Source organism: Lathamus discolor, chromosome 6 (assembly GCF_037157495.1).
Source record: "Lathamus discolor isolate bLatDis1 chromosome 6, bLatDis1.hap1, whole genome shotgun sequence".
NCBI classification, from domain to species: Eukaryota; Metazoa; Chordata; class Aves; order Psittaciformes; family Psittacidae; genus Lathamus; species Lathamus discolor.
Window position 1 is genome coordinate 87,251,960 of NC_088889.1, and position 15,777 is coordinate 87,267,736.

Below are 15,777 nucleotides of genomic sequence, written 5' to 3' on the forward strand. Positions count from 1 at the left end.
AGCATCCTTATGTGCCCCCTTCAGATACTGGAAGGCTGCTATGAGGTCTCCACGCAGCCTTCTCTTCTCCAGGCTGAAGAGCCCCAACTCTCTCAGCCTGTCTTCATACAAATACATATGACAGAGAGATGTTCTGAAATTCAAGTAACTAATGCTTATGTGTGCAAAGAGCTTTTTATAAGCTCCTCTGTGAGATCCTTGAAGTAAGAGGATGACTGAGCAAAACAAGCAGCCACATCTTGAAGTGCTACCTTTCATATCAGGACATCTCCTTAACTATCCAATCAGTGCAAAAAACATACAGAAAGGTTTCGCATGTGAAATCAATACCTCTTTGCACAGGCATCTGGCTGCCCTCTGAAGCTGAACTCAGGCAAGCTACATCCATTCTTTTTCACTTTCAAAACCCTGAGGGAATGGGCACAATTACAGTACTAAAAAGATTCAAATGTATCCCTACAAAGAAACTTTTTGCTTCAAACCCAGGGAACTACATAAACAATCACAAATCCCATGTGCACACTCACCACAGCCTGTAAAACTATCCATTTTTTATCAGGCTTAGAATAAAAGCTCAACCATAGAGCTTCTCAGAAAGGACAAATGAGACCTGCGTATTGATTCTGTATCAGGGCTACCTCAGAAATGAAGGGGAAGAACATAATAGTTGAAACAAATATTGTCCCCACATCCTCCCTTCAGAAAACACAAAGCCTTTAAATACACAAAACCAGCTCAACTGTATAGTTACCCTCTGAAAACCCATCAATTACCTAAACTGGGCTGTGTGGCAGAGAGCAATAGAAATGAGACAGGGTCAAACCAGCCCTGGAATTAATTTGGGAGGAGAAAAGGATTTATTTCAAGAGGGAGGGATTTTATTCTCGCTTTCCCTTCTCCTACCTCACTTGCCAGCAATCGTCATGGCCCAAAGAGACAGCAGAAGAAAATTTCATTAATAAATTTATTTCAACTTTCTTTTCAATGATGCTCAAAATGTATGCAAATCCATTCATTATTAGGTTTAAAAATTCCATTTCATGGGATAATCAGACTTCAAAAAACTCAATTTTAGTTTTAATCAGATTTTAACAAGGATATTAAGTCCATTTCGTTCAGAAGAGGGGAGAAACAGGGAATTTAACGCCAAATGTATTCAAGCTTAGCCCTGGGAGATAATTAAATAAAATTAATTTGGCAAGGGCTGTCTGTCAATGGAAAGGCTCCAGACAGCAGAGCACAGTCTGAAAGAAACAAAAGCAGTTCGTTACTGTACAAACAGATACAAAGCTTATTGTTCACACAGAAGGGAACTGCAGCTCTCCCACAACAGCAAGACAACCTGAGCCCTCGAGCTGCCTCTGACAGACACAGCAGTTTGTGGAGGAGAAGGTAGTTATTTCCTTCTCATTTCAGCTGAGTGCTTTAAAGTCCCCTAGCACAGGAAGAATGGAAAATGCAGGGGACAGCTTACACACGACCAGAATGATTCCAGTGAAGCACAGAAAAGGACAAGAAAGAACCTAGTGAGAGACAGCTCCTTAAACCTATGAAAACCCACATGCAATTTGAGGCTGCTGGCAAGATTCCCAACAGATACAATTCCATACAGTGCTTTAGTTCCACCATTGATAATAGAATCACAGAAGAGTTTGGGTTGGAAGGGACCTGTCGTGGTTTAAACCAATCCACACAGGTCGTCCACTCACCCCCCCCCCCCAACCCTCCCCACTCCCGGAGGGATGGGGAGGAAAATCAGGAGAATGTAACTCCCACGGGTTGAGATAAGAACAGCCCAGTAACTAAGGTATAACACAAACCACTGCTGCTACCACAAATGATAATATTGATAAGAGAAAATAACAAGAGAATACGATACCACCGCCGAACGAGTTCGACCCCCCCGAAGAGCCAGAGCCTGCCCCCTTCCGGGTAACTTCCAGTCCCCCTCCAGGCATGACGTGCTATGGTATGGAATACCTCCTTGGCTAGTTCGGGTCAGGTGTCCTGTCTCTGCTTCCTCCCGGCCTCCCTCGTCCCCAGCAGAGCATGAGACTCACAGAGTCCTTGGCCAGAATAAACATTACCTAGCAACAATTAAAAACAATCGGTATTATCAGCTCTCTGCCCAGGCTGGAAGTCAAAACACAGAGCTTGCACCAGTTACTAAGAAGGAGCAAAACGGCTCCTGGTAAACCCAGGACAGGACCTTAAAGCTTATCCAGTTCTAACGCCCTGCCATAGGCAGAGGGACACTTTCCACTAGACCAGGTTGCTCCAAGCCCCATCCAACACCGCCAGGGATGGGACAGCCACAGCTTCTCTGGGCATCTGGGTCCCAAATTAATACCAAAAGAATCCTGTTCTCCCTGACAAATCTATGGACTGATACGAATGGTAAAACCTTGTGAACTGCCCTTCGGATGTTTCAATGATTAAGGGCCAAATATTTATTCTGTAACACTTACAGTCTTAGACACAAACTGCAGCTCTTTTAACACTGTGTACTACCAAATCAGTCTGACACTTACCTACAAACATCATACGGTACTAGAGACTGTCCATGAAAGTGACTTTTGGCAAATACTTAACATTCATCATGGAAACATGAAGCAGAAAGGCTGACTAAAGCAAAGTTCAGGATTTGCTTTGTATCCTCCAGACTCTTCCCCAACATGGGACTCTTTAAAGATTTAGCTGGACAGGACACTGAGACATCTTGTCTAGACCATGCTTTTGCCATGAAAGACTAAACCAGATGATCCTTGAGGTCATTTCCAACCTGACATTCCATGAAACTCTACTGATCTAGACACACCATCATGGAAAACAACTGTACAGGATTCAAGAAACAGACAAACATTTTAGAAAGAAGCTGTTCTCAATATGTAACTACAGTCAGAAGACTGACACTGAGAAACAGCACATTTCAGCAGTTCGCATAAGCCATAAACGGGAGCACACGCATTTTCCAATATCTTTGTCTACCCAACTGGAAAGAAACAAATTCAGAGCACTTTTCACTCTTCCTCTCTACCAACCTTCCAAATAGATCAGTTATTAAGAAGTGCCAATTGCATTTCCCTTGCCAGCTACTTGAGATAGGTGAGCCAATAGGTGTTGTGTGACCTTGACAAGAGGCCAGCTATCTAGAAGGCAGATGACGTCTTTGCCAAAGTCACACTGGAAACCATCACGCCTAAATGAAAGGCTTGTCACAAAACAGGCTTGATGCCACCAGCCTTGGCTGCTATATTTGCAGAAACCCACCTGAAGCCACAAAGCTTTGCCCCTGGGAATACAAAGAGGATGCAGAAATTTTATGTGTAAATGTACTTACAAAGCTGACTAAAAAAGATAAATTTGTAACCCGGTTAAAGTATCATCTTCTGAAGTAACCTAATTACAGAGCTGTGAGGTTATCAAGGAAAACTGTCTAAATTAATTGATTGCCGAAAGAAGTGGTGAATGCTCCATCCCTGGCAGTGTTCAAGGCCAGGCTGGACAGAGCCTTGGGTGACAAGGTCTAATGTGAAGTGTCCCTATGCACAGCAGGAGATTGGAACTGAATGATCTTAAGATCCTTTCCAACCCTAACTATTCTGTGATTCTATGAGTTCAAGCCCTCACTGAACAGCATCACATGTACCACAGAAAGAGGGTGATTTGCGTCATCAGAACAGAAAAGAAGTTAACTTGATCAGGAAGGTGTAATTCAGAAAAATCCAAAATTTCCTACTTCTTCCTACCCAAAAAAACTGATCTTCCTTTCACTACACTGCTCATATCAGAGTATCTCTGGAAGAGAGTTTAAACAAGTAATGAGAATTCAAAAGCAATTCCAACAAGAACAATGCATGATAGAACATAGTTCTTGCAATATTTGCCAACTGCTTCCCACAAAGAGGCACAGCAATTGTTAAACTTCACTGACAAAAGCGTTGAGAATAGAGGATCTGTAAGGATGGACTCGACGTGGTACTGGAAGGGAAAGAAGAGATGCTTGAAATCAAGTAAATACCTTTCTAGAAAAGCCAAAAGTATCGCTGTTGAAAGGTCAGGCTCTCTTGTTAGATCTCATTTCCGTTTATAGCAAGAGGCAGTAAAACTTGAGAGCTGCTTCAGTGTGCAGAGGTTTCTAACGTGCTATTCCAAAATGTATCATCTTCTTACAAAATGCCATTGTGCAACAGACATGACTTCATTAGAACAAACATTTCAATGCCAGGTAATGACCAAAATAGGTGCAGAACACATCTTAGTATGTCAGCAGCCACTAGAGAGAAAAGAAAAACACTAAAAACACCCAAACACACAAAAAAAATTTGCCAAGGCACTCCCTGCATTTTGCATCAGTGGCAAAGAAGGAAAGAAGGTTCTGTACACCTCCAGCTCTTAACTGCTTTGGCTACAAGAAATAGTTGGGCATGTTTTATCTTCTGTCTTGCTGAAAAGGCCTGGCTCCATCTTCTACAAGCTATTCTAACCCCACAGAAAGCTCCATTTGAAAACAGGATCCTTGAGCTATCCATATCAGCATTGGAAATAACCTCTTCTCTCCTCCATCTCCTGCCAGCCCTTGCTAAACGAGGCCCATCCTTCCACTCACCACTGGCTCAGGAGGCTCTTGGGCTCCTACCAGCAACCCTTTTCTGCACTCACCTCCCACTGTCTTCCTCCATAGTATGACCAGAACTCCAAGCAGCACCTCCCAGGCCATCTATAAAGGCACTTGAACACTTCCATCTTCCTGGAAGTTTTCTCCTGGTGCATCCTATGCATGTGAATTAACAGGCATCCTGTTGTAAACAAGTACAGAGCCCTTCTTCTAGTCCTTTCCACTGCACGTACTGCATTTTACAAAAGAAGTTTGTATTCAGCTCCCAATTCCATGGAACCTTGTGCTTTGTTTCACTGAATTTTGTCCCACTTCTTTACTCTAATCCTTAGGGCCAGTCAGATCTGCACACCCAGCTTTTGGGCAATTACAAATCTTCTGAACCTGGCATCATTAGCCAAGTTTTATCAGCACACACCAAATTTTTGCACCAAAACCATTAACAGAAATACTAAATAAAGCAGATCCTAAGGCTAATCTTTGAGGAATTATACCTACCCTTCAACAATATTAAATCTATCCCTGCCTAAATAATTCCATATACACCCTACAATTCTTCGTTTCATTTTCATCTTCTCCTGCATGGTTTATACTTTCCCAAGTGGCTCTCTTGAGCAAGTATTTCAGAAGTTCAAATAAATAAGATCTATTGTGTTTTATTTGATAGAGTTAATCAAGTTTCCAGACAAAAAAAACCTTAGCCTGGTACAATCCACCTTGGTACTCCTTGATCCACCGAAGGAGGTAGATTCCTTGCACATCTAAGGGAGAGGGAAGGCACAGCACGTCAAAAGAAAATTTAAAACTGAAACACTGACAGATGCTGAAATGGAAATGCAAAGGTGAAATTAAAATGAGCTAGAGATTACAGTGATATTGGGTTTGTGCAAATGGCCAAATGAGAGGCTGAATAAGAATCAAGGATGAGCTTTTTGAGTTCTCTGACAGCAGCAAACCATCCCCTTGCTCATTAGTCTCTGCTATTTAAATGATAATTTCACTTTAAGGCAAACAGGACTGCTTAATGCAGGAAAAGTGGCTCTTTATAAAAGCCTCTGTATTTCTGAAAGCTTCTCCTTCACAGCAGAGTGAGCACCTAAGTTCAAGCCATTTATACATAACATGGGTCACTACATGCTGGAAGAAGGCAAGCTACTTTCAGCCAATTGTTTCTCAACAGCATTCAAACACTGATTTAGAAGTGTCTGACTGGTGGGTCCCCTGTAGCAAACAAATCACCAGCTATGCAGAAGACACCACCAGCACACATTTCTAAACTCACTTTTGTTCCTACTGGAAAAAGCACCTTAAGTTTATTGATTTGGGAAGTGACTCTATATTCAAGTTGGGACAATGTTCTATATTCAGATAAAAACAATGAAAATGGAAGTGAGATGGAAAAAGAAGTGATATTTCCCAGTTAAAAGGGTCCACTGGCATCTTCCAAAGTAAAGTTCTTACTCCCCTGGTAAGAATCATCCATCTTTTCTTTGATATCATTATTCTCCACACAGTTCCTGTAGGCAAACTACCGAAGTTCCTCAAATTATGCAACAAAGAAGATGGATAACGTGCTAAGCTCTTGTTCAATAGTTTTCTCTGCCTCCAGAATGCCAGATCTGTGATCCTGGAAAGACAGTTTCTTTAACTAGTCCCAGAGCTTTGAAATGTAAAGCAAGGACAGACATCTTTTTGATGTGAGCTTGCCTACTTCTGTCTCTGATTATACATTACAGCCTCAGTATGCCTGAATATCAGGTGTTCATCCATTATGTTTTACACTCTTCCTTATCTTTCCTTTAGTCTCAAAGACTTATTACTCTGATATATTCAAATGGAAACAAAAGCACTAATGGCAAAGAGAAAGAACAGTAATATTTTTGAACATCAGAGATAAGTACAGCTTTTGGGGAGAAAATTAATATCAGATAGGAAAACCTGGCAGGAAGCTTTGCCCAGCACTTCAGTGAAGTACTGACAGGAACAGACCTACAGTATTATAGGATATCTATACAAAGACATGCAGATTGTCAGGACATTAGCACTAAGTGGATCAACAGCGTAAGAATGGGAGAAGCTTAAACTCTGGCTAAAGCACAGATTTGACACCAGGCATCCAAACATCACATTTAAATACCTCACTCCTTTACAAAACCCAGACATGGCCTGAAGTCTCCTAAAACTGCATTCTGACTCCTCTGAACGAACTGCAGCTTCAGATATTGAGATGACAAAGGAACATTTTCTCTCCACCATGCACAAAAAGCATTCTGTCACAGAAAGCTAAAACCTAAGGCACTGCAGAAATTGAAGAATAATGTATATTTTAAACATAACAAGATAACAAAGCACAGAAGAGCTTAGAGCAATACTCCAACATATGCTGTATGTCACATTCAATAGGTGACAGCTGCCTCCAAGACTTCTCCATGTAAATTATTGTAAGACATTGTGATTTGCTTTCTCTTGAAACCTCTACCTCACTCTCTAAAGACAAAGATCCCCTCTGGAACAATTCAGGCACTTCTCCCTCAAGATCTTAGATGCTCCAAAAGCAATGCTTTAATCTTTTACATGTATACTGAATACATAACCTTTATAGATATATGATCCTCATCCTCCATTTTCATTCTGGCTGCTCACTGCCACTTCCCTCTGCCCTGCTCGGGAACAGCACAGGCATTCCCGCACCCACACAGTAAGCTGATGAGGGAAGCAATCCATCTGAAAGCTGGTTTCCATTCTTGATTACTTCTTGGTCTGCAGGACCTTTTCCAGCTGCAGTGCTCACAGACCCATAAAGTACCACATAAGAACAGAACATCTGCACACATACTCAAGTCAGAAGTCAAAGTACATTTGACCTGTTTGGAGAGTGAATTCTTTAACATTTATCAAACCTTCAACGAAAAGCAATTTTTATGACAAAATTAAGCTCTTAAAAGTAACTGTAAAATGTAGTACTGTGTCTATTCAGGACATCAGAAGATACTGTCCCATGAGGTAAGCTGAGACCTCACAACTATAAAAGCTTCCTCTAAGCAGCACAGCTTCTCCTTTTGTTTTGTTTTTTGCTGTTTGTTTGTGGGAGTTTTAATTAGTGTTTCCCTTTACATGGTGTTTATCTTCGGTTTTGGTGCCTTGGGAATTCCCACTGTGAGGAGACAGCTTGTTTTGCACTGGGAATCTCCTAAACAGCAGTCATGCAATTCTCAGTATGTTCACAGATCATAAATCACAATTATTTACTTAAAATTTAGATGTACAAAATGAAGTTTCAAGATCCTCATATTATGCTATTTACAATGTTCTTCTCCAATTAGAGACTTAGCTCTAAAGTAGGGGGCACCATTAGTCAGCCCAGAGAAATGCATTCCCTTTATCCCCCCCAAACATGGAAATTAGCACTGAAGTGCTAAGTGAAGTAGCACTAAGCTCAGGGCTACAGTTACCGACAGCAGTCAGCAAACACTTTTCATTAGATCCATTTCTTGCTTGGTGACAAAAGACCAGAGGGATACAATAGGCTACTCCAATAACAATATCTGCTCAACTATGGAGCAATCATGCCAGAATTATGGCACTACTGGAACTAGCAACAGTAACCCCCAAACCTTATCTTGCTTGGTTACAGTTAATGAAATCTCCAGAAACAGATAGAAGCAACTCTCATCATTTCAACATGCACTGCTTTGGGTATCTGCCAACAGATTTTTGAGGTTTTTTAAACCAGTAACCACTTATTCATAATGGACATTCAGAGGAAGGTAAATTACCACCTTGTGAGAAAGGAGAAGATTATGAGCTTCATTCACTACTGCAAAGACATTCAATGCCTGGTATGGAAGAGAGCACAGAGTAGCTAAGCATAGTTAATCAAGATTCAAAAAGCAAAGTAGAGAACTCCAATATTCTCCCTTCTCTCCTATTCACTGGGGAAAAAAGAGCACTAATCTACCACTAAATGCAGAATCAAGAAATCTGATTCCCTTTTCCCTCCCTCTCTCCTCCCTTCCCCCAGCTCCAAAAGCAGAATGTGCATAGGACTTCCCGTACTGAGTGTAGCACCTGTGTAATTACAAATTACAACTATGCTATCCACTGTACTAAACAGAGATACTTCCCACTTAATTAAACCCTTTCTTGGAGAGGAAATGCATGCACATTCACACTATCTCCTCTTCTTATCTGGTCTCAGACACTGCAGGAAGCTAGGCCCCAAGATTTGTCAGCCAGCCAGCCCACAGATGTTTCCACAAGAAACCCAGGTCAGCACTAACAGGTTCATTCATTCTTTGGCTCTGAGGGACAGGTCAGCAGATCAGTGGCTGCTGCCTGCATCTGCAGGCTCCACTGAGTGAAAATGGTCCTTAAGCATTGGCCTGAATTCCTGTTAAATATGCACTTCTCTTTCCAGACCCAGGCAGCAAACACACAAACAGCTAGAGCAGCTTAATGTACTATCACCAGTGAAGCCAACTGAATCTATCCTTGCAAATTGAAGGATGACTATAGGTACTCTCCAAACTCATGCTTCATTAAACCAAGAGTCCCTCCAGGTCAGCCTTACAACAAAGGCACCGAGATCTCCCTCCCAGTATAAATAACCGCAACTAGATGTGACTCAAGAATGAACAAGACCATCTCTGGAGCCCCTGAGCAACACAGCATTGTTCAAGCACACTGCTTTTCTTTCTCATATGTCACTCTTGCATTTAACTTCCATACTGTATTCCATGGCCCTTCACAAAAAGAGAGCTGATCTCTCTAATGCTTCCTTGTGATGGGCATGGAAAACAGGAATATGATTCTGAAGACATGAACAAAATATTTTGCTTTATCTTCCACAAATACGTGTAACCTTTCAGCAAAACTCCAGTCTTTTAAGACTTGAAACATTCTGCTACTTATGCATGAATACAAAGACAAATACAGCATTAAACCTTGTCAGCTACTATCAGTGACTATCAATATCTTCAGTGTCCAACTTACTATCTCATCTTTAAAACATAACAGATACATCCTGGAGTGCAGAATGATGCAAAATGATGTGTACCTGTTTATGGATAGCAAAGTCACCTGGCTAATTTATTAGAGGACAAAGGCAAGACCAGTCAAAATGACAAGCAGCAGCAAAAAAAGGTTATTTAGATGTAAAGCTCACAGAATAAGAAACTTTCTTTTTGGGGTATCTTCTATATGCTGCAGAAGGGAAAGTCAAACAGTAACAGTGGGCTTGACGATCAAGTAGTGAGGTGGATCGAGAACTGGTTGAAAGGAAGAAGGCAGAGAGTTGTGGTCAATGGCGCAGAATCTAGCTGGAGGTCTGTGACTAGTGGAGTTCCTCAGGGGTCGGTGCTGGGACCGGTGCTGTTTAATATTTTCATCAATGACCTGGATGAGGGAACTGAGTGCACCCTCAGCAAGTTTGCTGATGACACAAAACTGGGAGGAGTGGCTGACACACCAGAGGACTGTGCTGCCATTCAGCGAGACCTGGACAGGCTGGAGAGTTGGGCGGGGAGAAACTTGATGAAATTTAACAAGGGCAAGTGTAGAGTCTTGCATCTGGGGAAGAACAACCCCATGTACCAGTACAGGTTGGGGGTTGACCTGCTGGAAAGTAGGGAAGGGGAAAGGGACCTGGGGGTCCTGGTGGATAGGAGGATGACCATGAGCCAGCAATGTGCTCTTGTGGCCAAGAAGGCAAATGGCATCTTAGGGTGCATTAGAAAGGGAGTGGTTAGTAGGTCAAGAGAGGTTCTCCTCCCCCTCTACTCAGCCTTGGTGAGGCCGCATCTGGAATATTGCGTCCAGTTCTGGGCCCCTCTGTTCAAGAAGGACAGGGAATTGCTTGAAGGAGTCCAGCGCAGAGCCACAAAGATGATTAAGGGAGTGGAACATCTCCCTTATGAGGAGAGGCTGAGGGAGCTGGGTCTCTTTAGCTTGCAAAAGAGGAGACTGAGGGGTGACCTCATCAATGTTTACAAATATGTGAAGGGTAGGTGTCAGGATGATGGAGCTAGGCTTTTTTCAGTGATATCCAGTGATAGGACAAGGGGCAATGGGTGTAAACTGGAACATAGGAAGTTCCACGTTAACATCAGGAAGAACTTCTTTACTGTAAGAGTGACAGAGCACTGGAACAGGTTGCCCAGGGGGGTTGTGGAGTCTCCTACACTGGAGATATTCAAGGCCCGCCTGGACAAGTTCCTGTGTGATGTACTGTAGGTTACCCTGCTCTTGCAGGGGGGTTGGACTAGATGATCTTTTTAGGTCCCTTCCAACCCTTGGGATTCTGTGATTCTGTGATTCTGTAACAGTGCTGCTCTGGAGGATGCAATTTTAAGGCTTGGGGTGGGGGGGGGGAAAGAACCAGGCTTTGAAGAACTCTTATTAAACAAGACTAAATGTGTGGTGTTAATATGAAGTTTACAGAGCTGGTTTGAAAAACACTCTACTCTGCATGCCATTAGAGAAATACGCACAAATCTTTTTCACACCAAGTTACTACCCAAAGTACTGGACAAGGAAACAGCGATTGCATATATGCAGCATTGATAGCAACATTCCTTACACTCACTGACCCTTCCTGAGAGCCCAGCTGGTGGTTTTACATCAAGCTGAGCCTGCCAGACTGGAGCAGAAATCCAGTTTTCTCCAGCAGCAGGAGAAAGGACACTACCTCATTGATGATTTTACGTGCCATCATCCACATAAAGCACCTGCCTCCTCTCACACACAGCCTTCCCCAAGGATTTTTTGGTTAAAAGACATGTTGTTTAATGGCAGTTAATAAACTACCTGGGAAATATCTCTAAGCTAATAGTGCAACTCTAAAAAAACAACCAAGTCTGTCATGGTTCTTCAGGGAAGACGGTCAACAACTCAATTACACAAATACTAGATCTTGAAGAAATACAAACTACATCAGCACATTCCACAGAGTATAAGCTTATTTTCTCAAAGCAACTCTTTCTTAATAACAAAGTCCTACAATATCCATACATGAATGTCCTTCTCCAAGAGAGTCAACCCCAAAATAAGGAAGCCTTTCTATTTGCAAAGCAAGAATTTCAAAATTCAGCTTCTTTTTCCTTTTACAGTTGAAACCAAATCCTACAGCAGGAGTATGAAGTCAGAGCAACACATGACAAATGCGTGAAAATCCCTGGCAGCGTAACAGTAACTCACAAAAAAAGACCTACAAGACAAAAATCACAAATCCACTATAAGAGACAGCAAACTATACCAAGGGAGTAGGCAGTAAGAAGATCAAGATCCTAAAAGGACTCATAATTGACCACAAAAAAGATTAGGACATGCATAATGTGCATACATGAACCAAACATAACTACTATGTGTATTAATTTATTGTCTGGGTATTGTGGAGCTTACAAGGATACTATAACAATTGTATAAGGCAGGTATAATTCTAAAGGCAAATTCTGGACAGAAGATTGCACAACAGAACACAACACACAAACATTCTCTAGAGCTAAAGCTGTCTTTGCTGCTATAGTTTATGAGTGCAAGAAGAAAACCCAGGAGCTTACAAGTGGAATCCAGAATCAGGAAACCTAAGATTAGCCTTTGAGTAAACTGTTAATGAACTTGTTTCCCCCCACAAAAGGTGAAGCATTATAAACACTTCGCTCTTTCACTGGTACCAAAAAGAGACCAGTACTAAAGCCAGTAGGATTACCACTATGCTCCTAAAAGCTGCACTTCCTTTCCAAGTATTATCACATAAAATTACACTCTAAGGTCTGATCATAAGCCAATCTGACAAAAAGCCTGCTGGGACCAGGCGATCAGTGAACAGAAACCACCGAGAGCAGACACAGAACAAGCCCTGTGGAAGTGCTGGAGAAAATTAAAAACCATCCTCTCCTAAAACACCACATGCTGTACATGCTTAACTTACATTCTCTGGACCAATGAAGACGTTTCCCTTCTTTCTTGCTCATTTAGTTATTAACAAACAGCATATTGCTCTGCATCTTTGGGACAACTATCCAACTTGCTCCTGTTTTCTTCTACTATGAGATCGGTAACTAACTCTTCTCTTAATAATTTTAAAAGTCTTTTCCAACCTAGTTGATTCTATGATTCACCGACAGTATACTCCAGGAACTTAACTAGGACAATGATCTCTCACCATCTTCATCAATCCTGACTGAGAAGCAATGTAATTCATGATGTAAGAAATCTAAGCAACAACAAAAAAGAGGGGAAAAAAAGAGGGAGAAGGAAATCATCCAGCTCCACTTGCTACAATTTCATGCAAAAGATGGTTTTTCTCAGGAGCAATTCCCTCCTCTGTAAGAGAAGACGCCATTAATAGCACTAAACAATATGGCCCAATCAAAGCCTAGCACTTTCCAGTGAATATTCTGATTTTAAATGAAGGAGTTATTAGACTTCCACAGGCAGAATCACTTGGTTCCACTTCTCTCCCAGTGCGAAATTACCTCATTAAACCTTTAACAGCTTGAGGTAAGTAAAAAGCTTTTACTCTGCTGTCTGATAGCACACGTTTTGTGAAAAGGATTCATACTATTTTTGGCCTTTCTTTGCCATAGGAGAGGTAGCACAATTCTAACTCCATCTAAATGTATGTGTCCTCAGTAGAGGCAGGAGAGGATCTCAGTCATACTGGCATGCCTCTAGAGAAAGGTTCATTGTCCTCATTAAACAGAAAACAGTGAGAAAACTAAGGGAGCTTTCCCAAGTTAAACACAAGCATTTTCTACGTGAAGCAATAATGTGCTCAACCATAGGCACATACTCAAACGCTCCTACTTCCAAACAATCCCAGCAGTTTGCAGATACAACTGTGTTGTTGGGCACATGTAATGAATGGAATAAAGAAACAAGTAGTAAAGTTAGGTTCTGCGGTTCATGTGGCAGCTCAGGCCTTGATCCAGTATGAAAGGTGATCTGTACTAGAATGCTGCTATCAAGACAGTTATTTACAAAGAAGCACCTCTCCTTCTAGTGTAACAACAATTAAGCATTTAAAGAAGATAAAGCAGTGCTGAAGCAGGATACATGAAGGCATAGTTACACAGAAAACCTCCTGCAGTGGAAGAAAACGATCAGAAAATGCACCATTTCCAGCCCCTCTCTATACCACATACGAATGTGTCAGTGCTCCACGTGTCAGAAAGCTGTTAAGTAACAGTACCCAAACTGACAAGCTTCTGTTACAAAACATCACTGGAGTGATGAAGAGTTTTCCCCCTTTTATAAGAAACTGACTTTATTCCATTTCTCATTAGTCAAAACAAAACAGTTCTTCAGCTGCTTTAGGGAAGAAAAGTCACCACAACATGATCTGGCAGTTTATTTTGATATCCAGATTTCAAAGAAATCATATTTACAGCAATTTGTCACAAGAATCTTGTCAACACAGATTCTTTTCTCTGAACGCATCCTAATATTCTTAAGAGTTCACTTACTAAACTAGCAGAGTCTCTAACTAAACATGAATGCTTATACAGAAGGAGTTCAGAGAACTCAAAACTGATACTTAGAGACACTGTCAAGCTGACTTGGTGAAACAGAATTGCTAGCTCCCAAAGGTACTCTATAACAGTGTGTATCCTATGATTCTTCTTATATATAATAAAGTACTGGAAAAATCTCCAGTAGCAAGAAAAATGACCAGCACACAACAATGATCAGATGGTTCAGAGGAAAGGAAAAAATTTACATTTTACATTTTTAAATTTTACATTTAAAACTGTACCTCTCTGCAGAGCTGCGAGCACATACCTGATGTTCAAGCCGGTGCTCTGGTCCACTTTCTCCCAGCTTTTTAATTTTCCCAGAAGTTTCTGAAGTAGAGATCAAACGAAGAGTTAGAGACACAGACAAATGTTCTAACAGTTCATTTTAAACAGTTTTCCCATAATCCTCCATTCAAAGTCAATGTGTTTTCCTCCTGTGGATTTCATTATCTTCTTATCTAGCATTTCTGGTTGTCATTCCCCATTCCTCACATCCCTGTCATCACAGCTCTATGACACACAGAATCCATGTTACACTTCACTACTGTAGGTTACCTAACCCTGTGAGTTACCAGTGTACTAGATTTTGGTAGACTCCTGGCCGTGGAGAAGTAAACAAGCTGTACTTTCACCACTGATCCTACAGTAGCTGAAGTGCCTATTTCTCCTCCTCCAGTTTCTCCTCTAGCTTTTTAACTTTTAGTTTATGCCAAATTGTATAATCTAAACCTGATCAGACAGCAGTATAGTTATGCAGATCAACAGGTTCACAGTAAGGTTAATCTCTTGACAGCTTGCTGTGACTAATACAGGGTGGGATGGAAGCAAAGCAATTTTATTCATCTGAGACCAATTCTGGCCCCACTGGTACTGGCAGTAATCTAAGTGCCTACCAAGGTTCTTACCACACACCTGTTCAGCAACACCGTATCTGGGCAGAGCTTAAACACCAAAAATGACATTTCTAGCAGAAGAGAGGCAAGAAAAAAACTGCAAGGCCAAAAAAGACACTATTGAGGAGATAGTTCTTTACATGAAATCTCCAGCTGAACAGCAGATTAACCTTTCGCATTTGTCACCTTTATTGCCATAGCTCCTCTCATGCTGACATTTAAGTCTGGGAATGCCTGGTTGGAACACATTAATTAAAACAAGTAACTCATCTCAAGCAAAAAATACAGGAAGAGCCTAAAAGACAGGACAGGCAACAAAGGAAACCTCTATCCTGCTCACCCACCAAATATTCCCAGCTGCTCACCTCATTTTCCAATTCAACGGTCACGAGCTGTGCTTGGACTTTCTCATAGCGTTCCAGTTTTCTTTGGAGACCTTCTACCTCCTCTTTGAGCAACCCATTGTTTTCTTTCATTTCCCTGTGATGAAAAAGAAACAACAATTAAAGAGTCAAGCAACTCAATTCACCCGCACGAACTTGTGGATACACCTGGAATTACATTGAACAGACTTCATGGCATTCAGCTGACTCGCTTCTATAACCCTCACTGCAAAGCCACTGCTACAACAGAAACTCACCGCTATTAAACTGGGCTTTTTCCTACTTTTAAGTGCCACCCTCATTACATCCAAAGAAGCTGAAGTTTCATATCTGCTTCACTGATTGGCAAAACAGCGTGAAGGGTAGCA

General features: G+C 41.5%; 1 protein-coding gene across 4 annotated transcripts in view; it reads right to left on the reverse strand.

The window, feature by feature from the left end:
* MAD1L1 (mitotic arrest deficient 1 like 1) overlaps nucleotides 1-15,777 on the reverse strand; it is a 378,161-nt gene that overhangs the window by 353,119 nt on the left and 9,265 nt on the right. For all 4 annotated transcript variants that reach the window (XM_065684510.1, XM_065684508.1, XM_065684507.1 and 1 more), the window contains exons 8-9: nucleotides 15,392-15,506; nucleotides 14,399-14,460 (exon numbers count right to left, since the gene is read on the reverse strand). In XM_065684510.1, coding sequence (XP_065540582.1) covers nucleotides 14,399-14,460; nucleotides 15,392-15,506 — 177 coding nt within the window. The remainder of the gene's footprint in view (nucleotides 1-14,398; nucleotides 14,461-15,391; nucleotides 15,507-15,777) is intronic.